Genomic DNA, 26261 nt, shown 5'->3' with positions numbered 1-26261 from the left:
GGGCCACAACCGAAAACTGGGTAAGCCTCCCTTCTCCGGAGCAACAGGAGGCTGCTAACCCAGGTGCAAGCAGCTGGCAGCTAGCCTGGCACACTCCCTCTGCGGGGCTTGGCCCTGGCCTGGGCAGGTTGATTTAAGGCTGCTCTGAGCCGCCTCTTCCAGGCTGTTTTCGAAGGTGGCGGCCGAGTCAGGCGAGGTGACGTGCGCTTGGCCGCTAGGGGAGAAAAGCCGCCGGCAAGTCAGCGCCGAATCGCTAACAGGTACGAACAGCGAGACTAGGGCACCCAAACTAGTGCCTGGGCGGCTCTCGGACAACGCGGCCCGCCCGGCTCGAACTACAGCGCCCGGCGTGCACCGCGCCGGCCGCCCAGACAGTCGTGCGCGCTGTTCCGCCGGCTCCGCACCCTGCGAGGGACGTCTGCGTCCTGTTAGTCTTCCCCGAGTGTTCTTTATCCCAAGTGCCTAGGACCGAACTGCACAGATGTGAAAGTAACCTACTCTACCCCGTACAGTCGGCACCAGCCAATAGAGCGCGCGGGGGCACGTGACAGCAGTGGGCGGTGCTCCGGCACCTCCCTCATCTCTATGGTTCTCCTCGGCTCGCTAGAGGGCGTCTGGTCCATTGGAGGACTCCCTAACATTCTTCCTTCATTACCTCACTGCCTCAGGTGGCTGCTGGGATACCGGAGGAGTCGGGTCCCGGCTGGACTCAGTCCTCCAGCCGCCCGCGGAATACCTCTAGTTCTTCCTGGCCACAGCCGTCGCTTCCTCCTCCGCCCGCCGGTCCCCTTCGCCCCGCCCGGTCTGCGCCGTGCGTCTGGCCCGCCGGCGGGCCTGCTTTTCTCGGGAGCCCCCACCCAGGCGCATGGCTCCATGAAGCAGGAGGAGGAGGCAGAGCTCGAGAGGTCCTGTCCGCCCCGGCCGAATCTGGGCCAGGAGAAAAGGTGGGAAACTCGGGGTGTGCCGCGCCCTCCTCCCTCGCCGCCGGGCCAGGCTTCCCCTAGGCCGCCGCGTCTCCGCCTGTCCCCAGGCCTACTCATCCAGGGAAGGCGAGGGCCGGGGAGTGGACCCCGGGGTGCTGGGCGAGGGTCCCCGGGCGGCATGGGGGAGGGGCGGCGGGCGTTGGTGGGGCCTGGGCCCTGTCCCCGCTTGGGCGGGGGTCCCGCCGCTGCTGGGTCTCAGCTTTCCCTACAGGAGACGGTCTCGCGTCCATGTAAAGTTTGGTGGTCTCCGGCGCCGCCTGGCGGCCCCCGACCCACCCCGTCCGCCCGCTGCCCCCTCAACCGCCCCCGCCCGGATTCCACCCCCGCCGCTCTCCCGGCCGCTTTACCCGTCGCTCCGCCTCCCCAGACTGCCCTGGCGCCCCCACTCTGCTGCCCCCACGCCTTGCTCTTTAACATTCACCTTTATCCTCTGCCGGCTTTGCCCCTCTCCTTTCCTCACTTGTTTCATGCTTTTCTTAACTCCTCGCACGCGCGCTTTCCCCTCTTTTCTCTTTCTTCGGGCCCCACCATGATTCCCCCCTCCCATGTCCCAGCCGTGGCGCCCATTTACCCTCCACTTTACACTCTCCGGATTTTCTGCCTCTCCTTCCTGGGCTGTGGGCTTTGCCCTTCATACGTTGCCCTCTTCCATTCCCTGTCCTGATCTGAACTCTGTCACGCTCGCTCACCCTTATCCCTTTGGGCCTATCCCCTTTCACTGCCCTCTCTTAGGATACAGTGGGTGGGGTCTGGAGTCTCCTGTTTACATCTCTGGAATAGCTGTTTCTTCATTACTGGGGAGTGTGGAGAGCTAGGGAAGAGATTAGGAGGAGATTTATGCAAGACTAAGGGTGAAGACAGATGACTTATCAACACTTAACGTTTCCATCTCCTAACACAGCAAGCAGTGTGGCCTGTCCTCAGGTCCCCCACACTGGCATATTGCCCAGTAATTCTTAAGAACTATCTTTGTAGAAGATTTGGAGTATGTTTGTATCCTGAAACCAGTGGAAAGCCTGAAAATGGTATATCCTAGTGTGAAAGCCAATTTTGACCCAAATTGATAGTGGGCAGGTGTTAATGCATGTCTCGTATTTAAGATCAATAGAACCTTTGATCCTCAGGGTCCTCCCTGATAATGATGCTCAGGATGAGGTGACTCAGGCATGGGACTGCTGCTGTTACCTCATGCTTTATGTTTGAAATGTTTCAAAGTGAGGAAAGCCTGTTCTCTAGCTCTTTTCTTTTTCTAGAAATCGCACTGTTGTAAGTTTTCAAAAACCCACATCTGACCTGTGCTCTACCTGGATTTTTTTTGTTCACTGAACTTACATTTCCATCTTAGGTACAGAAAGAAGGAATGGAATTGGAAGGAAGAAAATTCATTCCAGAGACAAAGTAGTTCCCGTCCTCTGTTGTAGCTGTTCCTCTGGCAATATAAACTTTCCTGCTTTCAGTGAGTATTACCTTGGACATATTTAGAATGGAATTTTATTGCTGTTTTTGGTTTTAGGCCTATGTTTGGCTTTTACGTTGTAGGTGTACTTTCTTGATTTATATTGTTCTACTCCCATGAGGAGGTACGAATATTGATGAAGCTCTTCTACTTGATCTTTTGAAAACTAGTAAACTGACAAGTTTATTTATCATAGATGTGTTAGTGACTTAGATGGTAGTGTAGTATTACACTTCCTGTATACTTTGAGTGCATAAGGTCCACCCTTCCCAATTACTCAACCAAAACGATTGTCTTAATTCATAGATTAATTAACTCAGATTAATGCAGTCAGTGATCATTCATGTGAACCAATGTCTTTGGCTATGGTGATAATATTTTCTTGAAAATTCCATCACAGATTGAAAAATGATTATAATTAAATCTTTAAAACAGTTTTTTGGCGAAGAATTATTACTGTTCCATCCCTTTGGCTTTATTAATGCCAGTCTTCTGGGGCTGAGGGTGTAGCTCAGTGGCCAAGTACTTGGCCTAGCATGTGTGAGGCCCTGGGCTTTATCCTCTGCACTTTGTAAAAAAACCAAAAACCAAAAAACTAATGACGGTATGCTAACATTTGTAAGAGCTTTTCCAGAGTGCTTCACATCTTGTCAGCCTCCCAAGCCTTTTGTGAGGAAGGTAGAGGGCAAGTGTTTTCACTTTAGAAATGAGAAAAGTAAAGCCCAGAAAGATCTAGCACTTTTTTGTAGACCACATAGACAGGGAAGAAGAGGCTAAAAATAAAATTTTAACTCCTATATTCCAACTATTTCTTTAGGATAAGTTGACATGAATATTTAGGTGTGAATGTATTTCTGTGTGCTTTTAAAAATACATAAATTTAGCCAGGGATTTAGCTCAGTGGTTTCGCTGCCTGCTGCGCAAGCTCAAGGACCCGAGTTCAATCCCTGGTACCAAAAAAAAAACCATAGGGCTGGGGATTTAGCTCAGTGGTTCCAGTGCCTGCCTCCCAAGCGCAAGGTCTGGAGTTCAATCCCTGGTACCAAAAAACAAATTTAAAAAACAAATAAATGAAAATACATAAATTTTAGGGCCGGGGATTTAGCTGAGTGGTTTCGCCACCTGCTGCATAAGTGCAAGGACCCAAGTTCCATCCCCAGTACCCAAAACAAAACACATAAATTTTTAAATAATTGTATAGGTAAATTGGTGTTCTGCAGGGAAAATATTCATGTATCAAGTGTTGTGTGTATGTATGCCAGAGTTTCAAGAATAATAGAAATGATTATTTGGAATGGTTACCAGAATATTTGTGGGTTGTCTATTTCCTGGAATAGTTCCATAAGTAGGCCAGAATTATAGTTCAGGTGCCATTTCAGTACCCGTAATATAATTATTAAATTGAATTTCATCTCAACTCTCTGTGTCACAGAGGAAACAACAGCCTGTTCCTGTCTGTGGAAGGCTTGATTTGAGCATCTGGACACTTACCTGATAACAAAAAGAAATGTGGCAGCCTCTTTGCCACCTCCCAAATCATCATGAGGTCATGTTTTCTAGTAAGCTCTTTTGAGGCTTGTCTTCAAAAGGTGAAACTAAATATTTTCCCCCTGCTCCTACACTTTTCTAGATATTTTAATCTGTTTATTGTTTGAAATGTAATTAATTTGACAAAGCTATTCTGTTAGTATTCATTGAACGTCAAGACGTCCACAATAACAGCATATTTAACAAGTACAGTTTCTTGTTATTGTGTATTTGTAAGCTTCAATGAGAACCCTGTAGAATAGAATTCTTTAACAAGTCTCACAGAGCTCAGTCTTCTTTATGCTTTCTGGCATCTGAGAATAAAAAGGAGCAGTGGGTGACTTACTAGAGACCATTGCTTTCAAAGGTAAAAAACACCAAGGTCATTGGAGTAATAATCCAGTGTTAATTATATACTTTGTTTGTTTGTTTGTTTGGTACTGGGGATTGAACTTGGGACCTTATGCTTGTGAAGCAGGCGGCGGAACCACTGAGCTAAATCCCCGGCCCAATTACGTACTTAGACTACAAAGCAAATGTTAATAGAGTTGTATTAAGAGAGCATTTATTTAAAAAAAAAAAAGAGAGAGAGAGAGCATTTATTCCTGTAGAAATTGTAAGAACTCAGAGCTGTGTTAATTTTATAACCAACTGTTCTTTTATTAGTATGGATAGTGGTAGTATTAGATCTAGCAAACAATAAATAGTAGTTATGTGCCAGAGGATTCCTATATTCTCATGTCTTACTTGAATGGTCACAGATAACCCTCTGTGGTGGCATATTCATTGCCTGAGTTTGCACTCCACGTATCCACATCCGAGTTGGCATTTGAGCCAGCAGGGCAGTTAGACTGTGACCCCAAAGCCTAGGCTCTGTCCTCAGAACATGAGAGCTGCTCTGGGAAGGTATCAGCTTGTTGGCTTCAGTGGATTTCAGTAGCCCTAGAAAGGACCCACAGCAAGGGAGGACAGCTCTTAGCCCTGCCCGCCACATCAGTCAGGTCATCCTCATGTTCTTGCTTAGGGGTGGCCTTGATAACCTTGTATTAATCCTTAAAATAAAAAATGGCTACCCATGCACACATACTCTAATGAGTTGCTCTGGAAATACCCCGTCATTCAAGAAGGAAAAAAGGAATTATTCTCCAGGTGCAGTTTAGAATGTATGATCGTCCAAGGAAAGCCCTGCGGCACCTAACATTAAATGGCACCTGAGGTCAGGTCCAGGACTGGTCAGTTATAGTTGTGTTTTAGCAGAGATGACAACTACTAGTGTAAATTGGATCAAAGCCAAGTGTGATGGCACACATCTGTAATCCTAGCATTCAGGAGGCTGAGGCAGGAGATAACCAAGAGTTTGAGGCTGTCCTGGGCTACATAGTGAGTTTACTCAACTACATAGCAAGACCCTGTCCCAAAAAACCCTAAGGAAAAAAAAGTGTATATAGGTGATAGTTGACCTAGTTTTTAGAATGAATTATCTATGTTTTTTATCTATTTTGTTGTGAATAGTTGTTAAACCTATTCTTTGATTTGAGCTGAATAGAGTTGACATTGTTGATAAAGAGTACATAGAAGTACTTTTTTTTTTTTTGAGACAGGGTTTCACTGTGTAGTGCAGGCTGGCCTTGAACTAACTATGCAGCTTAGGCTGCCCTTGAACTCACTATGTAACTCAGGCTGGCCTTGAACTCATGGTGATCCCCCTGCCTCAGCCTCCTGAGTGCTGGGATCACAGCTTTGCACCACCACTCCCAACAAAAGTACCTATTGAATCTGAGTATATAATAGTCCTCCTGAGAATCTGAGATACAGTTCATTTGTGAGGGCTGCTTGTAACTCAGGTTGGTTGTAAGTCAAGTCTTTTTCCCATAAGAAATAATGGAAATACCCATAATGCATTCTGAACCTCCCAAAGCCACCCCTTAACTAAGCTTTTTATAATGAAAATATATGTCTATGGTATAATGTTCATAATTTATCAGAAACACCAATAATTTTCGTAGTGTATTCACCAAACAGTGATAAAATGTGCCTAGTTTACCAGAAACAACAGTTTCGTACTGTACTCACCATTCATGTTGACATCTTTGGCTTGCAGGAAGGGACAATGAAGTGGAAAGTGGTTTATTGTTTGGAAGGAGAGTCCCCTTCCATACGAACATCAGGAATCTGGCTCTCTGGTGTCCTCTCTCTCCTTGGAAGAGTCTGTAGCCCACTAGGACCTGCTTCTGGATCACTAGGTCTCAACCTTTCCAGAAATCAGAACTGGCCTAAGGTTGTCTATTTCTGTCTTTTCTTTAACACTTCTGTAGTATGACATGACATTGTCATTAAGCAAGTGAATGCAATGATTGGCTTTTTCTCTCTCTGGGTGGGTCTTCTCTACAAGTGTTTGTAGCTCTGTCCATTTTTTCAGGATTTCCTTTATTTCAAAAGAAGAGCTTTGCTGCACTGATTGTTGATACTCCCCCTCCTCTTCAGAAAGCTCCTCAGCTGCCATTCTCTGTTGCTCAGCTAGAAGTTGCTGAAGTTCCTCTGTAGACAGTTCCTCTCAGTGTTCCTCCACCAGTTCCTCAACGTCACCACTATCTACCTGCTAGTCCATGAACGCTTCTATAGTGACAGTGTCATCAACCGCAGGGTCAATTGAAGGCTCAGGCTCCTCTACACAGCCTTCAAAGTCTCTCTCTTGTATAATTTTAGGCCACACCTTCTTCCAGGAAGATCTCATTGTCCTGAGAAGACATTGGCCCAGAATTTCTCAACCTGGCATATCTGTGTTTTATCTTTTTGGTACCTGGGATTGAACTCAGGACCTTGTGCTTGTGAAGCAGGGGGCGGCACCACTGAGCTAAATACTCAGCCTGTGTTTTATCTTTGACAACACCACCTAACAGTGTTCCATGTACAGCCCACACAACAGTAACAACAAAATTGTTGATTGTCATCGACAATTTTACCTATAGATCTCCTAGGAATTTTATTTAAGTTTACCTTTTGAACAAGAACCTGCAGTTCTTGTTTTGGTTTTGCTGTGAGCTGACTGTAGAATATAGTGGGCCCTTGAGTTATGGCCAGCCTCACATATGAACAATTTGGATCATGATTGGAATTTTAGTTTTAATTTATGTCCAAAGTCTTGAGTTACGGCCTGCATGGTTGTAAACCAAGACTTGATATGGTCATGCCTATAATCCCAGCACTCTGGGAGGCTGAGAAGTTCAACCCAGCCTGGGCAACTTAGTAACTCAGTGAGACCCTATCTCAAAATTGAAAAAAAAGAGGGGGTGGTCTGGGGATATAGCTCAGTGCAACGGCCTTGGGTTCAGTCCCCTATTCCATACACACAAAAAAGACACAAATGCTGCCTGGCCTGTCAGGCTCAGGTTGATTCCCTAATCTGGAATTTCTCACTGGCATTGTAAGCTGCCCTGCAGAGCACTACTCAGTTTCCTCACAGAGCCAGCGGAGGAATCCCCAAGTGGTCATTGTAAGCCCTAACACAGCTCAGAACTCCTCCTGAATGTTAGGGACTTAAGAGTGTATCCTATAAAAACAGAAATGGCGAGGACTCAGCAATATACTGAGGAAGGGGCAGTGACTGAACACTGAGGGCAGACTTTGACTTACAAGGTTGTCTTGAAGCTGAGCCTGGTGGCGCACACCTATGATCCCAGTGCTCAGGAGATTGAGGCAGGAGGATTGTTGTGAGTTTGAGGCTAGCCTGGGCTACATAGTTCAGGGCAAACCCGAACTACATAGCAAGACCTTGTCTCAAAAAAAAACAAGGTTGTCTTGAGAGGGCCCGATGTGGTGGTACACACCTATAAATCCAGCACTCTTGAGGCTGAGGCAGGCAACATAGTACTACATATCGAGAGGCTGTCTTGGAAAAAGTCTTGAGAGGTCCAACAGTGTTTCCTTTTATTTATCCCAGCTTTCTGTTGAAGTATGGGTACTTTTTCTATCTGGTAGAAGCCCAGTCTAGTGCATTCTCATCGATTGTTTCAAAGTGGCTGCATAGTAGGGAAAGGAGATCATTGCTTCTGGCTCTTGAAGTAGTTCCGGAGCTTAGTTTTGCAAGTCACTCAGCCAGCAAGGCCTAGAAAGGCTATAGTGATGCATACTTTAATTCAGCAAGGGGTTTTACACCTGAGTCCACTTACTACAGAGCAACCAGCTTCATGGTAACCTGTATGTGGTCAGAGTGCCATCATTGGTAGTTTTTATGAGGTTTGGGAAGGGATGAGAACAATTTCACATGCAGTTTTAGAAGAGGTAGGGTATGAGCTGGATGTGATGACCCACACCTGTATTTCAGTACTCTGGGAGGCTGAGGCAAGAGGATTGCAAGTTCAAGTTCCGCCTGGGCAACTTAGCAAGACCCTGTCTCAAAATAAAAAAAAGTCTGGGGCTGAAGCTCAGTATGAAGGCCTTGGGTTCAATCCCCAGTAGCAAAAAAACGAAGAAGAGGAGGAGGGGTATGTCATTCAGTAGAGTTTGTTTTTAGCTGGTCAGATAGATGGTTAGATGTTTAGTTTGTTCTGTTAAAATGCTATTACTCTGGGGCCGGGGATTTAGCTCAGTGGTTCTACCACCTGCCTTGAAAGCGCAAGGTCCTGAGTTCAATCCCTGGTACCAAAAAAAAAAAATGCTATTACTCTGAAGGGTACTATGCTGCAGTCACAGGGGCCTCAGGTTAAGCTGCTGGAGCACCACATCTCTTGACCAGAGTGTCTCTGCAACTACTTTGTTGTGATGAGATCCCTGACCCCAGTAGGGTCAGAAGAGTCTCAAATCTAAAGAGAAAGTTTTGATAAAAATTAATAAATAATAATTGATGTTATTTATCACCCTGGTTCACTATATTCTTTACTGTAGTTGTTAATATTGGCTTTATGCTGTCAGATGAGTAAATTTTCAGCCCTCTCAAAAGCTGACTTCAAAATATTTGAGTAGGAGGGAGGAGAGAGAATTGAGTATAATGAAATAGATTGATTAAACTTTGTTAAATCTGGTAATTTAATTCATTACATCATTTTTTCCACCATTTTATCTTTGAAGTTTTTAAATTTATGGAATAAAATTCCTAAAAATGTGCTTTTTTTTCTCTTTTTCTGTGATACAAGGAATCAAACCCAGGGCGCCTCATGTGCTAGGCAACCGCTCCACCACTGAATTACACCCTTAGCCTAAGAAATCCCCTCTAGTTTTTGCTTTTTGTTTTGTTTTTTGGGTGTGTTTGCTTGTGACAGGGTCTTATTATGTACCCCAAACTGTCCTCGAACTCCTGATCCTCTGAGTCCTGGGATTACAGGAGTGCAGCAGTACATTTAGCCCTAAAATGGTTTTTTGTTGTTGTTGTTGTTGTTTTTTGGTACCAGGGATCGAACTCAGGTCCTTGTGCTTGCGCAGCAGGCGTCGAAACCACTGAACTAAATTCCCGGGCCCCTAAAATGTTTTTGATGCAGAAAGTAGTATCTTACTCAGCCTTTGGTCACTAATTGAGATATTGGTTGAATGTTTGCTTAGTAGCCTCCCAGAAAAATCCCTGGGGCTACAGAGCCACAAGATTGTGATTGGTTCTGTCCATGTTGAGTCATAGTTTGGAAGGGTGCGGGAGGGAAGAATTGGTAAATGTAAACAACTAGGTATCATTTTGACCATGCCCTGCTGCAGGTCAGTGATTGAATGAGGCGTTTAGGCAGTCTTCTACCCTGGAGTTCATCATGCTCTGCGCCCATGTGCTTTGAAAGTCTCCTCTTTTGCTCTGCTGTAGGTCTTTCACCAGTCAGGTAGCTGGTGTTGTCTGCTGAGGAACACCTTAGTTGTTGCTGCTATCTTATGACATTTGGCTTTCCTTAGGTATTGCTTGATATAATGAAAATAATGAAAGACCTTTTTTAACCTTAATATTTTATCCAATTCTTTGAATTCTGGGACTGTAGAGGCAGAGCCTCTGGACCCTATTAGCCTTGCTGAAATTCCAGCTTTCTGAACTAGTCCTGCACCTTCATCTAATGTGTATCTTAAACCCGCACATGGCCGTAGTTAAGTTCGAGGTAGACCAGTGACATCCGTTGTGGACTCCACCGACGGGAATGGGGGATGAGTGCTTATCATTTTCTGGGTGATGGCTGAGGTGTTGGCTTTGGGCTTTAGATTTTGATATATTTTTTTCCTGTTTGCTTTTGTTGGCAAGCTTCTATACAGTGATGGGTGTATTAGTACATCCTAAAATGTTTTTGGGGGGGTTTTCTTTGGTTTTTGTTTGTTTTTTTGGTACCAGGAATCAAACTCGGGACCTTGTGCTTTCGAGGCAGGCGGCGGCACCACTGAGCTAAATCCCTGGCCCTTGTTTTTGTTTTTTGAGACAGTCTCACTATGCAGCCCAGTTGGCCTCAAACTCATAGCGGTCTTCCTGCCTCAGCCTCCTAAGTGCTGGGAACTGGGATTACTGGCTGAGCTGCCAGGCCCTGTTTTATGTTGTTGTTGTTGTTGTTGTTGCTGTTGTTGTTGTTGTTATGCCCTGAAGAAAAGGACTGAATCCAGTGGCAAATACTGTATTATTGGCAGGTCTCATTTTCCATGTGGCTTGATGAGACAGATTTTGGTTCAAATCTTAGCTCTGCCACTTAAGTGACCTTGTGTCTTTGGGCAGATTTCTTACTTATTAGTCCTGAAGTTCCTTCTCTATAAAATCATGGCAATGTTGTCTTCCTGGAGGTTTGGAGGACTCAGTGGATCCTTACTGAATCCTGTGGCGTGCAAACACTCACTGGTCCAAGCCCAGTACACAGCCGCATCCTGGATGTCTGTGTGTTGCCCTCCTAGTGGGAGGGGTGGACAGGAGCCCCATGATGGGAGCAGCTAAGTGTAAGGACCCTTACTGTGTACCAAGCACCATTTCACGGCCTATGCATATTTCATTCTCCCAGCAACCCCAGAAACAAGTACTGTCATTAGTCCTCTTGTGACCAAACAGTCTGAGAGAACTGAGGAAGCAGGATTTGAACTCAGGCATTGGCTTTGGAGGCAACTTTTTTTCCTACTGGGAATCAAACTCAGGACGTGGTGCTTGCCAAGTAGTCTCATTGCCACTGAGCTAAATCCCCAGCCCTTGGGGCAACATTTTTAACCAAACCCTCTGCTCCCTCTCTCAGCTGTCTAAATAAGACACTCAGAAATAGTCTACAGTGACATGCATGCCCAGAAACATCTAGTCATTGGTTATGTTATATCAAGTGCACAAGTCTCTCAAAAAGAAGCCCTTTCTAAGCCAGACATTGAACTATACAAACTATCATTCTTTGGCTAAACTTTTCTCTCACTCAAAAGGGCCCAAGATGTGTATTTGTCAAGGATCTACATATGTGAACCACATAAATAATACCTATAACCAGGTATGATGGTGCATGTCTGTAATCCCAGCACTGAGGAGGCTGAGGCAGGAGGATCACTGTGGGTTAGAGACCAGCCTGGGCTACGTAGTTCAAAACTAGCCATAGTAAGACCCTGTCTCAAAAAATAATAATATTGGGCCGGGATTTAGCTCAGTGGTGCCACTGCTTGCAAGGTAGGCAAGTACACATACTTATAGAATTTTTATCTCATTAAAATTAAAGGGACAGGCTGGGGATTTAGCTCAGTAGTGCCATACCTGCCTGACAAGCATAAAGTCCTGAGTTCAATTCCCAGTACTGAAAAAAAATTAAATTACATTAAAGGGACATAAGCCAGGTGTGGTGACACACGCCTGTAGTCTCAGCACTCGGGAGGCTGAGGCAGGAGGATTGCTGGAAGTTCATGACCAGCCTAGGCTATACAGTGAGTTCAAGGCCAGCCTGAGCTGCATAGGGAGACTCTAAAAGAAAAAAAAATTAAAGGGACAAATTATATAGAATATAGTGATATTACAAATGGATATGTAACTGTCTGATTTGGTTTAAAAGGCTGTACAGGGGCCGGGGATTTAGCTCAGTGCTTCTGCCGCCTGCCTCCCAAGGGCAAGGTCCTGAGTTTGATCCCCCATACCCCCCCCCCAAAAAAAAATTAGAGGGCCGAGGGTGGGGCTCAGTGGTAGAGTGGTTACCTAGCAGGAATGAGGCCCTGAGTCCCATCCCTGGCACTGAAAAAAGAGATAGTTGTGGTTGGGGAGTCCCAGCAAATTGGGACATTTAGGCAAGAGGATCACTTGAGCCAAGTTTGTGGTCAGCCTGAGCAAATACAAAACTGTCTCCAAAAAAAGTTTAGTGCTACACATCCAAATAAGAAGAAAATTTAGATAAGATAATGCATTTTGTATGTGTATGTATACACATATATACCAAGACAATCACATATGTTATATCTTGAAGAAAGTAAGCATAATTTTCTCTCGAGTCAGTAAAATTTTACAATTTTTTAATTTTATATTTGTTTTTTGTTTTGTTTTGGGTACCGGGGATCAAACTCGGGTCCTTGTGCTTGCGCAGCAGGTGGTGAAACCACTGAGCTAAATCCCCGGCCCCTTTATTTTTGTTTTTTGAAAAAGGGTCTCACTATGTAGTTTAGGCTGGCCTTGAGTTCAGTATGTAGCATAGGCTGGCCATGAACTCACAGCAATCCTCCTGCCTCAGCCTCCTGAGTGCTGGGATTACAGGTGTCCATCACACCTGGGATTTTTGGTATTAACGTTGAAATAACTAGGGCCTATTTTCCTGATTTGTTGAGAAAGAACTTTGAACTTTTGCGGGGGGTGGATATGATGATGGGGATTAAACACAGGACCTTTGCTCTGGGCTATATCCCTAGCTCTTTAAGATATTTTTTGTTGGTGGTGTTTTTTTTGTTGTTTTCTTGAGACAAGGTCTCACCAAGTCTCAAAGTTGCCCAGGCTGGCTTGAACTTGTGATCCTTCTGAATTGGCCTCTTTAGAGCACTGAGATTACGGGCATGGTGGTGCATTCCTATATTCCAGTACAGTGGGAGGCTGAAGCAGGAAGACTGCAAGTTTAAACTTACCTAGGGGCACTTTTGCAATTTAGCAAGACATTGTCTCAAAAAATTAAAAAAGGGCTAGCAATATAGCTCACTGTGAAGGCTCTGGGTTCAATCCCCAGTAAGGCCAAAAAAAAACAAACCCAAAACCCACAGACACACACACATACCCCTTCCTCTCCTTTACACCATTGAATGGGCAGCTGTGGCCCCCTTTCTTGTGTGACAACCACATTTTGTAAAGCTGGCTGGCTTTGTATCTCTCTCCCTGACTATGACAGGGCAGAAATGGCTACCTCACTAAAGGGCTGTGAAGCTTGGGCTATTTGTGTGAGTCAGGGTTGCCTGGGTTGCAGTTTTTTGAATAGGGTCTTGAAAAGATACAGAGGCATAGAAATCTGAGTTCAGAGGGGAACTAAAGAGTGAGGGAGGGACTAGAAGGGGGAGCTGTGAAGTTGCACTGGTGGGAGCCAGTAGAGGGGGTGGTGCCCTTTGCAGAATGACAGCTAATTGCTTTTCATCCTCACTCCTGTCTAGGGCTGAAATCACACAGATTTAAGTTACAGGTGAGGAAAATGCTGAGAAGATGTGGTTAACAAGGAAAAGCTTGAAAATACCTTTAAAGTTCTTTAAAAATAGGATGATTCAATGTGAAGCCTGTACAAAAGGTAGAGAAAGCAACCTGAGTCTTGACGGACCAGGGGCACTCACTCTTCCAGGCCAGCTCCTTCTGCCCTGAGTGTTGCCTGCCTCCCCCATGGTGACCATGAACTTTCCAGAAAACATAGTTCCAGGCCAGGTGCTCAGACAAGAGGATGGAAAGTCCAAGACCAGCCTAGTGACTTATTGACTGAGCAAGACCCTGTTCTCGGAGTGAAAAATACTAATGGGGCTGGGAATCTAGCTCAGTCCAAAGGTCTGGATTCGATCCCCAGTGCCAAGATTTAAAAATTCCTCTTTAGGAAAAGTTCAGGAGTCTGGTCTAGAACGTGAGAGCTCTTATACCCCTATTCTGGCACCTTGTTGGATCACATTACCCAGAGGTTTGGGTGGAAAAGAGAATTTGATGATTATTACCTGGTCTGTGCAGCTCTTTTTCTGATTTTTGTTCTTTTTTTCTTTTGCTTTTTTCTCTTTTCTTCCTTTTCCCAGTAATCGGTATTGAACCCAGGGCCTTCAGAACTGAGCTGTATCCCTAGCCTTATTTTTATTTGTTATTTGAGGGTCTCCCTAAGTTGCTCAGGCTAGGCTCAAACTTTCCATCCTCCCGCCTCAGCCTGCCAGAGTGCTGGGACTACAGCCGTGTGTCACCTGTTCTCTTATTCTCTCCTTGTAGCCATTCAAGGCAGTGCTTAACTGTTTTCTTTTGGGTTAGGGTTCTGCAGCATTCCAGACCAAGAGCACCGAATCAGGATGGGAAAAAGACGTTGTGTTCCTCCACTCGAGCCCAAGTTGGCAGCAGGCTGTTGTGGGGTCAAGAAGCCCAAATTATCTGGAAGTGGAACGCACAGTCACGGGAACCAGGCCACTACTGTCCCCGGCTCTAGTTCAGGACCTCTTCAAAACCACCAGCATGTGGACAGCAGCAGTGGACGGGAGAATGTGTCGGACCTAACTCTGGGACCTGGAAACTCTCCTATCACACGAATGAATCCCGCATCGGGAGCGCTGAGCCCTCTCCCCCGGCCCAATGGAACTGCCAATACCACTAAGAATTTGGTGGTGACTGCAGAGATGTGCTGCTACTGCTTTGATGTACTCTACTGTCACCTGTATGGCTTCCCACAGCCTCGACTTCCTAGATTCACCAATGACCCCTAGTGAGTAAATGGAGCATGGGGACTGTGCGGAGGGCATGGTGCAGCATTTGAGGTCATTCTTTTCACAAGAGCACACTGCTGATTAAGCTTTAACATCATTTGAGCAGAGAGTAATGGAGTAGAGTGATGAAACAAATCCAGATGCTATTTAAATCATTCAGCAGATTCAGTAGTGAGGTGTGCTAGGTATGTTTGGAGGACGTGTAGGTTTGTTAAAGTAATGATCTGGAAATCAGGAATTTCAGTCTTGGTTCATATGGTGGTAATAGGTCATTTAACTTTTCATGTTTAGAAGTCACACCATTGGGAACCTCAGTAATATTGAAGTCCAAGTGACTTGTGGGTGTCTTAGGCCCTGGCTAGAGACGAGGAACTCTCATTCATTGGGAGCTGGTTTTTTGTTTTGGTTTTGGTTTTTTTTGTGGGAATAGTGATGGTAGAGGAAGCTAATGCTTTCAGGGGGGTTTTTTCCCCCGGTACCAGAAATTGAGCTCAGGGCCTTGGGCTTGCCAGGCAGGCGTGGTACCACTGAGCTAAATCCCTGGCCCAGCTAATGCCTTTTTGTTTTGGTACCGGGGATCAAATTCGGGACCTTGCGCTTTCACGGCAGGCACCCGAACCACTGAGTTAAATCCCCGGCCCCCAGCTAATGCTTTTAATAAGGGTCACCTTTTTGTTCATCAGCATTCCCTGGTAATCCCATAGAGTAGAGCTGCTGATGTCCCATCAAGAAAAGTCAGAATTGGCTGTTAAGACCCTATTGTTTGTCCTAAGACCTGTAAAAGGTGTCAATGAAGTACAAGTAAAAGTAATATATGCCAGTGTTTTCTTTTTCCTCAGAATTGGAAGCAGCTCTCAGCTGGCTTTGAAGAGCACCAAGAGCACTGCTGCTTTTGATTTTTGTTTTAGGTGGAGTGCTTTTGGAGCATTCACTGATCTAAGGTCATTCCTTTCTCAACTGTTGATACCCTGGCTAAGTCTGTGTGGAGGCCTGGACAAGGATTGGGGGAGTATAAAGAAAAGGTCCTTGCCCTCAGGCAACATGGCATCGAATTGGCAAGTCACACAAACCAATTAATAGTAGTAGAGGGAAGGCTAGGGATTTATCAAAGTGGTGCTGCTCCCTGCCTCACAAGCGCAAGGTCCTGTGTTTGATCCCCAGTACCAAAAAAAAAATAGTAGTAGAGGGGAATTTATCTTGGTTGTGAGTGTCTGAGGAAAGGAAAATGGAGAAAAATGTGCTGACTTTTTAGGGAAGTGTTGCCTTGTGGTACCTTGATCAGAAAACTGGCAATTGAGCAGATGAGGATTCCAAGCCAGGTCAGAATCCAGGCATTCTATGGCAGGAAAGGGTTTGGTTTAAAGGAACAGGTTGTTGCCTTTGTGTGAGTGTCTAGGATTTAGGCCAGTGATGATGAACCTATGGCACTTGTGCTGCAGTGCAGAATCATTGAAAACCCTAAAAGGTTTGCCAACGCTGGTTTAGGCTTTTGTGTTCAGGACTTTGTATTTTCATCCTGTGGGTAGGAGAGGTCTTGCGAGGTTTTGGGGAACTGTAGCTTTGGCTTATATTGTATAGGTACTTGTTTTGTTTTTTGTAATAGTGGCAGTTGAACCCAGGGCCTTCACATTGAGCTATATCCCCAGCCCTTTTATTGTTTTTTATTTTGAGACAGAGTCTCACTGAGTTGCCTAAAGTTGGTCTCCAAGTTGGAATCCCCCTGCATCAGCCTTCCAGATGCATCAGCACACTCAGCTAGGTTACAGGTGCTTTATTGGAAGGAAATATGGGTAGGTGAGAGATTTGCTAGCAGCCTTTGGAACAGTGATGAAAGAAGTAGATAACTTTGAGCATTTAAGTTGCCTAAGAGCAGTGATTCACTCAAGAAGCTAAGAAGTGGCCAGATGTAGTAGCTCATGCTTGTAATCCCAGCACTTGGGAGGCTGAGGCAGGAGGATTGCCCTGAGTTTGAGGCTAGCCTGGATTACATAGTGAGACCTGCTATGTAAAAAGCCAAAGGAAAGAGAAGAGAAGCTAAGAGGTAAGGTTGTTAGAGGTGTGGAGGGATCTCAGAAAGAGGAGACAGCCCTGTAACTTTCTAAAAATTCTGTCACTGTCAGTCTGATGTAGCTTAATAAAGCATAACTTTAGCCTAGGAATAGAAGTGGCAACTTCTGCTAATAAAAAGCTTTCTTGAGGGCTGGGGATTTAGCTCAGTGGCGCCACACCTGCTTTGCAGGTGCAAAGTCCTGAGTTCAATCCCCCAGTACCAAAAGAAAAAGTTTTTATGCGATGGCATTATTTTTCTTTTCTGAAAAATTTGTAAGCAGGACATATTTGTAGTTGCCAGGAGCAGTTGTAATTATGGGAACAATGTGAGCTTGTAGGAATGCTTCCAGATAGGTGTGGAAATATTCAGGCAAGGTGTGTTGCCATGAAAGCTGGAGCTAGTCAGTGTGACTATAAAAATAAAGAAGAGGGGGGCCGGGGATTTAGCTCAGTGGTTCCAGCACCTGCCTTGCAAACGCAAGGTCCCAAGTTCGATCCCAGGTACCAAAAAAAAAAAAAAGAAACTTAGAAGAAAAAGTTGACCCCTGGCCAAGGAAAGGAAGAATAGCCCATGAAGGTGGTACCCATATGCGTGGGAGTTCACTGTGGAGCCTAGGAAGGGCTGTACCAAGGCCCATTGTGGAGGATCCTCTATTGTTTCTAGCCATAGCTGAGCAGCTTCTAGAGTTCTTCAGGTAGTTGGCAGTTCACACCATCTTTTGGGGCAATAACAGATGAAGAGGAACATTATCCATTATTAATGTGGAGCTGGAGAATGTTTTGTGTTTTGCTTTTTTTAGTCCTCTCTTTGTGACGTGGAAGACAGGGCGGGACAAGCGGCTTCGTGGCTGCATTGGGACCTTCTCAGCCATGAATCTTCATTCAGGACTCAGGGAATACACGTTAACCAGGTAATGAACCCAGATGTTAAGAACTGCATGTACATAAACTCACTAGACATGGAATACCTGCCTGACCTCATTGCTAAGCAGTACATTCAGAGCATTCCCTTTGTGGTAATCAGGAAATGTGAGCACTTTAATCTGGTGAGTCACTTATCAGTGCTTATCTAGACATTTAATGGAATCACTGTTGGTGTCATGTGGTGTTGGTGATTGACAGATGCTTTTTGCGTATCTCAGGATTCAGAGCTATACAGGCTCTCTCTGTGGCATGGGATGTTGGCTCCTGACCCCGGAGCAGCCTCATTTATGTTTTCTGTCCCCCTCCAGTGCACTTAAGGACAGCCGATTTCCCCCCTTGACCCGAGAGGAGCTGCCTAAACTTTTCTGCTCTGTTTCCCTCCTTACTAACTTTGAGGATGCCAGTGATTACCTGGACTGGGAGGTGAGAGCAGCTGCATTTGGACTCTGCGTCTCATTGCGTTTGGGTTCGGGTTAGTACATGGCAATGTGTCTCCTCACTGAGAGAGGGCCTGAGGTGTGGGAACTGGGTGCCATTGTAACAGAAGGTACTGGCCTATTAGCAGTAGGAGGAAATGCAGAAGCTTTGTTTTCCCATTTCTTCCCGGTCCCCTGTATATCTAATAAGAAATAATGAAATGACATAAAATATTCCAGATCCCTCTTGGCAAGCCCTGAAGGACAAGTTTTTATTAGGAATCAGATGTCAAGAATCATGAACTCAAAAATCTTGTGATATTTGTATGCTTATTTATGAAATAGGTTAAAGGTAAAATATTCAAAATTATTGGGTAAACTATTTAAAAATTTATTTATTTATATATTTATTTGGTACCGGGGATCGAACTCAGGACCTTGCGCTTGCTGGTGCCACTGAGCTAAATCCCCTACCCTAAAATTTTATTTCTACAGCCTTAATATTCTTGAGGTAACTACACATATACTCAACCTTTTCCCTTTATCCCTGAAAGTCATGGAAAGCAGGAAGTTCTGCTCTTTTCAGACATAGGTCAAGCTGGTCAGGGGACAGGGATGATTTCTATGTGGGTGACTGCAGTTCCATTCGAATAAGTAAATGCCATTTGTTTGGTTGTGTCTTTCTATAGGTAGGGGTCCATGGGATTCGAATTGAATTTATCAATGAAAAAGGCGTCAAACGCACAGCCACGTATTTACCTGAGGTTGCTAAGGAACAAGGTGAGTTGGACAAATGGACGTTTAGTGAAAGTACCATTCATAGCCATGCCATTTAAAGGGCACAGGAGTGAAGTGTGTCATCTTTCAGCTGAGCTTCTACTACAAATGCTTTCTTTTTCCTTAAGACTTTTTTTTTTAGTTAGGGTCTCATTATGTAGTGAACTCACAGCCATCCTCATGCCTACTGAGTGCTGGGATTGGAAGCATGCCACCACCACACACCCAGCATTAATACTAAAATCTTTTTTTTTTTTTTTTGGTACCAGGGATCGAACTCTGGTCCTTGCACTTGCGCAGCAGGTGGCGAAACCACTGAGCTAAATCCCCAGCCCATTAATACTAAATTCTTACACCACCAGGAGAAACTCCCAAGAAGACCTAGAAGCTGGGAAAAAAGAAAGAGAAAATACTTTCTTTACTTTCCCACTAGTAATAGTTTTATTTCTTGCCCACGTAAGCTACAGTGATAGTCATAGCAAAATTCCAACAATCATTATAGAGTTCATTATAAAGAGAAGTTGCTTTTATCAGTAGGTGTTGAACTTATGATCATGAATCATTAAATGTGTTACACTTGGCAAAGGTCAAAACATACTTCCCCATTTTTTTTTTTTTTTGGTACCAGGGATAGAACGCAGGACCTTGTGCTTATGAGGCAGGCGCCAGAACCACTGAGCTAAATGCCCGGCCCCTTCCCCCTGTTTTTAAAGAACTCAGTACTTAATGAATTCTTATAATGGTCACATTAGAGATAGGAAGTGGGTCAGGCAGCTTTTCTCTAAAAGAATATCCAGAAGAATATCTTTAAATGTTTCTTGTGTTTTCTGTGATATGTACCCCAGTTTTCTTTCTTTTTGGAGTTAGTCTGTTTTTTTTTTTTTGTACCAGGGATCGAACTCAGGTCCTTGCACTTTCGAGGCAAGCGACAGAACCACTGAGCTAAATCCCCACCCAGTCTGTTTTTGAAAATAGTATGTGAAATAGTATTGATTGAATGTGAACCTGGAATCAAGAAAAATATCCCATTAAGTCTATTAATGAATGAATTATATGGAAAGTGATTGCCTTGTTAGTTTTCATTGTGGTTGTGTTTCAACTGTTTTAAAAGCATTGAGGATGTGGCATAAAAAAGCCTTGTTACACATTGTGGCACATGCCAGTAGTCCCAACATTCTAGGAGGCTGAGGCAGTAGGACCACAGGTTCAAGACTCCTCCCTGGGCAACTTAGCAAGACCTTGTCTCAAAAAATAAAAAGGTCTAGAAATGTAGCTCAGTGCAAAGGCCTTGGGTTCAGTTTCTAGCATAGCAAAAAAAGTAGGGGTGGAAGTGGCATTGAACAGTAGGTATATGAACATTTCTATCCTTCCTAAGGGAAGAGTTTCCTTCTTGCTGTCAGTTCTGTGTCAGAAAACAACTCAGAAATCGTCAAACAAAAAAGGCCACTCAAAAGTTACAGAACTTGAATCTCCCTCTTTCCTAGCTGGGCACAGTTGTGTGTGCTTGTAATCCTGGCTACTTGGAGGATGAGGCAGGCAGGATAAATAAATAAACAGACAAGCAAACAGTCAGTCCCTCTCTCTTTCCATAGACCAGCCCCTGGGTAACAGCACAAGCAATAAGCCAGTCTAACTGGGGACCGTGTTCACCCCTTGCTAATTACATTGGGTAATTCCTGACAGGAAAGACACAGGAGCAGGGAGCCTGGGGACACTGTGCTACATGCTGATCTATCATGTCATTTCTCTGAGTTTCCACTGGGCCGTCAGTGAGGCAGATGGGGCTCCAGGTGCATGAGTTGGTGCCCAGGCCCTCCTTTGCCTCCGAAGACTCGGCCATTTTTTGAATCCCATCTGTGCTGACCTAGTGTGGCTTCTCTTCTTCTCAGACTGGGATCAGATCCAGACAATAGACTCCTTACTCAGGAAAGGTGGCTTTAAGGCTCCAATTACCAGTGAATTCAGAAAAACGATCAAACTCACCAGGTAAGCCGCTATTTTGTTTTCCTTGTTATTTTCATTTAGTGGGGGTTGGATAGAGAATACTTTTGATGGGAATGGGAAGGAAAAAGTTTTCTCAGCTAATGTCCCTAAACCAAAGAAAGATAGGTAAGGTTTAAGTTCTGAGGAAGCAGCATGAACAAAGCCAGATTCCCCCAGCATCCTGTGCATTTCCACAGCTAGGTTGATAGTGGGGTTGGAGCAGGGTTTGGGTCTGCTGAGAGTCAAGTCTGTCTTGCCAGCCCCGTGTGGTTGGGAGGCTGGGGGCTGAAGTCAGGAGAGAAGGCTCCCAGTATCAAAGTCCAGGGCAGTGAGGCACTACCTTCCTGACTACACGTTCGGTCAGGTACAGGAGAGTTAGACGTGCTTCTTACAGAAAGTTAAAAGTATATGTCTCTCCTCTTTGGATACTGTGTTTCTATGGGGAGACTGCCTACTGCCATAGAATGCACACAGGCTTGGGGTCTGAATCCCAGCTCAATCACTGATTAGCTGTGTTACCTGATCTAGTTATTTCACCTCGCTGAGCCTGTTTCCTGTCTGTAATCTGTGAGTGATAATTCCTTAGGGTTGTTGTAGGTTGTGATAAGGTAATGTGGAGAATTTATAGCCCAGGGCCAGGCAACATTGTAGGTGATCAGTAGATGTTAGTTCTCTTCCTATCCCTTCTGAAGTTGGAAGCACTGAGAGGTTTAGCTTCTGTGGACCTCTGTCGGGCCCCTCATCTGTAAAATGCTGAATAATCTAAAAATAGCCTTACAGGTCTGTTTGGAAGACAACCCAGTGTTTTTGAAATGCTTTGGATTCCAAAAATTAAGGGGCTGGGGGTGTAGCTCAGTGGTAGAGCGCATGCTTAGCATGCACAAGGCCCTGGGTTCAATCCCCAGCACCAAAAAAAAAAAAACACTCTTCAAATACAAAGCATTATTATTATTACTATTATTATTACAATTTATTTGAACAGCCATTTCCCTGTCAAAATTCAGGAATAATCACCTTGCAGTGGAGGAGTGATTACAGTGGGAAAGAGATGGCTCTGGGTAAGGATTGTCACACCCAGCTCCTGTGGTCTGTAGTAGGCTCCATAGGTTTGTAACACCCCATGCTTCGCATCCTGACTCATGGCTCTTTCCAGAGCAAAGCCAAAGTGCTATGAATTCTGTTCTGATGACCCTGTGATATGGCATATTCATCTGGGGATTGAGACCTGTCCTATATAACCCAAGGATCCTTTAACCTGCTTCATCAGAATTTGACCCAGAATTAGGTATCTGTGCCCCTTTTAGTTATGATAACTTGTTCGTTGCTCTTCTGCAAATTGAAGTTGCATTTCTGTCAAATTTACCTCATTTTAACCTGAAAGTGGATGTGCAGTTTACACTGGGTTTTGGTGTAGCCATCTTCCAATCTGCCACCCATGTAATTTGACCTTGAAAGTTTCATCCAGACCCCTGTAGCAGATTGCTTATGAGCAGCCTGATGATAAGCATATGTAGCGTTTAAAGGTGGGATGTGCTGAGTACATTCTCAGGGGTGAACTGTGATTGTGCTTTTTCATCTTGTTCATTTGTAATAACAACATTGTTTTCTTGTGCCGTCTTTCATTTTCTGTAAGTAAGATTGCTCTTGGTCTTCCATTTTATTCTTTCAAAATGTGAAATAAGCTTTTGGTTTTCTCTGCTGAGTGACTTCACAATATGAAGTGTTTGGGTTCCTAATACTCTTGCCTGTTTCCTTATACAGGTACAGAAGTGAGAAGGTGACAATCAGTTATTCAGAGTATATTGCTTCTCGACAGCACTGTTTCCAGAATGGCACTCTTCATGCCCCGCCCCTCTACAATCATTACTCCTGACACACGGCTGCATGACCAGTCCCACCCCCCTGTGGCCACCAATGGCTATGACATCATTGGAGCAGATGCCTCCTCTTCCTGGTCCAGTTACTTCTATTACTGCACCATTTTATGATGCTAGCTTCCGTTGCCAAGGCTGCCTCCCACTGACTGAGGGAGTGTGGGGTTACACTGAATGAAGCAGAACTTGAGGGGCCCAAGCCTTATCTCAGCCTTTCCTCAGTATGGGGTTCCATTGGATGGGGCTTCTCCATGACTAGTGAGAATCGCTGTGTGGGTGCTGAAGACCCTGGTCTGGTGATTTGCCACGTGTGGTTGGCCACACACTGGAATTAGAGTTGATGATCCATGGAGGTTTACCCCACACACACTGAGCCTCCCAGATGAAATAGGTGTTCCCCTGGCAGTCTGGGCAACGGAGACCAACAAGAAACATTTTTAGGTTGTTTTAAATTCCTTTTTTTAAACTTCCAGTTTATTGCATACCAAGAGTTGATAACAACCTCCATGCTTCATAAGTGGACGCCATGTTAGGGTTGAGCGTGGGCACCATGAGTCCTCTGAGGCTCTTGGACAGAGACCCACACCAAGACCGGAAGCCCTTCAGATGGCGTTGCAGATCTCATTGCTCAATAAGCTGCGAAGGTTAAAATTCTCACCCCACTCTCAGTTGGATCGTCTGGCACTCTTCCTGCAAGAAAGTCTCCTGGTGTTACATGGAGCTCTGTGGTGTGGCCTGCGGAGGAATGGAGTGGAGATGCCCATGGGAGGTCCTGGTGTCATCGATATTTGAGGTGTGAAAGGAGAGAGCTCTTCCTCACCCCCCGGCTACCTCACTCCTACTGGTAGCAGTGCCTATATAGCTGGATCTGGGTTCTCAGAAGCACAGGTGTGCAAATGGGTGGCTGGGTTGGGCTCATTGTCATAGAGAATCCAGGGTCTCTGAGCTGGTTTTCTTTTCAGGCAAACTTCCTGAGGGACCTTTAAGCACGCAAGTTCATTTTTCTAGTTTGCCTAAAGTAGGAAGACTGTTGATGTTTCTGTCCTTTTATAAGACTCTAGAGCAAAGCTGTGTAATTCAACAAGGTGAATCTTTATCTTGCCTACCATGCTGGGAGTTTTAACCCCACCATGGCATATTTCCAAATTGTTCATTTTTCTCTGGGTCACTTAAACTTTAATGTGACATTTCCCTTCTCCTTGTTTGCTGATTTCCAAATAGCTGTCATTTAGTTTTTCTGTCTTGCCTCTTCACTCATTTGGTGGCAAAGTTCATAGAACTAGGGGATTTGGCAGAGGCTTTGAAAGCACTGTCTCAAAAGCACTGCTAGAGTGACTCACAGGAAGAGGTGGCCAGCTGAAGAGAGGATGATCCTGAGAACAATACACTGGTTTTCAACAACATGCTTAGAGAACTCTTGAAGTGGATCAGGTGTCAACCCAGTGAACACGTATTTTCATTTAATTTATTTTTTAGTTTATATGTTGATGATGTGGCTTTCCAAAATGGGCATATATTCAAGTTTAAAGATCCTTTGAGCTTTCTTCTGCCAGGAAGTGAGGAGGCAAAGTGGGACACAATCTAAGAAGGCGTTGCCCTACAGTTTCTGGAAAGGAATCAGTCAGGGAGAGCAGGTTTGTGCTGCTGGCAAGGACCTGGGGTATATGGGAAGACTTGGGTGACATCAGGGTGCCCAAGCTGTGCCCCCTTCATTTCTGTGCTGGGTTGCCATGGCCTGCCATGGTCCCCTTGCAGTGTAGATGAAGGTGAAGGGGTCGTCTCATTATGACCTGCTGCTGAGGATAATGTCCTGTTACAGATGTGACAACAGATAACTCTTAGGTGCCATGGATTGATGTCAGGGTGGTCAGTTCTGGACTAAGCCACCCGCCTCCAATTTGTACAACAGTATTGATACATAGGGCTACACTCATTACTGTTCAAGTGTTCTATGTTAAAAGTTGTGTTTGATTTCTAAAGATTTAAAAAAGCAAAAAAATTGGTGCTAAACTTTCACCCCTGAGCACGCTCAGTGAGACTGGTCATGCAAGCATTTACAATGCCATGCTCCTCAAGCCTATTTTTCTTGTAGAAATGTTGCCCTATTTGTCTTCCCTGATGTATAGTATGTATTTTATTTTATTTTATTTTATTGAGGGTGGGGTAGGATACCTGCCATTTAAGAAAATAAAAAATTTAAACCCCCAAAATGGGGGGGAAAAAATCAGTGCACAAGAATAGGGCTGGTGAAGCCCAGCATCACACTGAAGTAGGCTCAGTGGTTTTGGAGTGAAGAAGCCTTACTCCCTGCACATTCCCTCATGCTCCCAGCAAGTCCAGCAGTGGAGATGTGTGAGCTCCTCTTGTCTTGTCAAGGGGGTTCAGAAGTCAGCCAAGGGAAACTACATGTGCCCTGTCAGAGTCCATCCTGAGCAGGGCGTAGTCAGGAAGCAGTCTGGAAGTGTGTGGTCACAGGGGCCTCATGGAAACGTGGGACTGGTGGCTCTCAGGAAAAATGCTGAGTCTTGGGTCAGCCACACGGCAGCTTTGCATAGGGAGGTGACTGACAGCTCCGAGCAGGAGCAGATCTGCCTTCCACTTGCTTGACCAAAGCAGTAATAAGGGTGGCCGGTACATGCAAACGAGTGGGAAGTGGAGAGAAGGGGTGCTTCCTGCCCACTGTTTCTTCTGTCCTTGGGCCACTGAATAGTAGGTAACCACTGTTGTAAGGAACCAGCCCAACTTCCTGGCTCGGTTCGGAGTTTGTTTCATCCCTAGCTGTGAGTGCCTTTTGGTCTGGAAAGTTGACTTGTCTCATAATACCCACAGCTAGGACATTTTTCCTGTAATTATGAATTGTCCTTGTTTTACTTTAAAAGAGAGTGTCTTTGATCACTAGAGTTTGTCAGTGTTGGATTATTTCCACTGTGAGGTTCTTAAACTTTTTTGCTTCATAATATTGAAACAGTTCATGTTAGATACCCTTTCCACATGAAAGGTTTGTAGTTAAAACATTATATATATTTTACTGTTTATAATAAAAACCATCTATACATGGGGGCTGGGGATTTAGCTCAGTGGTTCCGCCGCCTGCTGCACAAGCACAAGGACCCGAGTTCAATCCCTGGTACAAAAAAAAAAAAAAAAACCATCTATACAAAAGAAGTCCTGGGTGTTAATTTTAATATTTTGCACAAGATCTGTTTTCCATATGTTAACATCTACAATTTCACTAACTGTTGATGTTGTTTTCTATCGAGATTTCTGGAGCCTAGGGATCTACTTGTTTTTGATTATTTTTGTTCTTATTTCCCTGAAGCAAGAGACTGTATGGCCTTCAGTGCAAAGATTTCAGACCAATTCTTTGTATTACACTTGGTTGCCTCTTGGCTATATAACTTCTTGAGTGCAAATCATTGAACTCTTTAATGAAGTATTGTAGAGAATAAATCATAATGGGTAAAAATTG

General features: G+C 44.7%; 1 protein-coding gene across 5 annotated transcripts; it reads left to right on the top strand.

Moving 5' to 3' along the window:
• On the top strand, positions 1–26261 carry Ammecr1l (AMMECR1 like). 5 transcript variants are annotated; one of them, XM_087198597.1, is made up of 9 exons: positions 1–944; positions 2329–2439; positions 14324–14768; positions 17619–17729; positions 18051–18165; positions 18848–18938; positions 20825–20921; positions 22072–22203; positions 22680–26261. In XM_087198597.1, the coding sequence occupies exons 3-8, from the start codon at positions 14362–14364 to the stop codon at positions 22154–22156; spliced, it is 906 nt and encodes a 301-aa protein (XP_087054723.1). In that variant the 5' UTR covers positions 1–944; positions 2329–2439; positions 14324–14361; the 3' UTR covers positions 22157–22203; positions 22680–26261. The 5 variants fall into 5 exon arrangements, with proteins under 5 accessions (XP_087054723.1, XP_087054739.1, XP_004836039.1 ...); XM_087198613.1 differs by lacking the exon at positions 22072–22203 and adding an exon at positions 21901–21976 and having other exon boundaries at positions 6–944; XM_004835982.4 differs by lacking the exon at positions 22072–22203 and adding an exon at positions 21923–21976 and having other exon boundaries at positions 8–944.

Source organism: Heterocephalus glaber, unplaced genomic scaffold (genome assembly GCF_053883595.1).
Source record: "Heterocephalus glaber isolate CG9 unplaced genomic scaffold, H.glaber_assembly_v1.0 deba00000347, whole genome shotgun sequence".
NCBI lineage: Eukaryota > Metazoa > Chordata > Mammalia > Rodentia > Bathyergidae > Heterocephalus > Heterocephalus glaber.
This window is presented reverse-complemented; position numbering and strand designations above follow the sequence as displayed.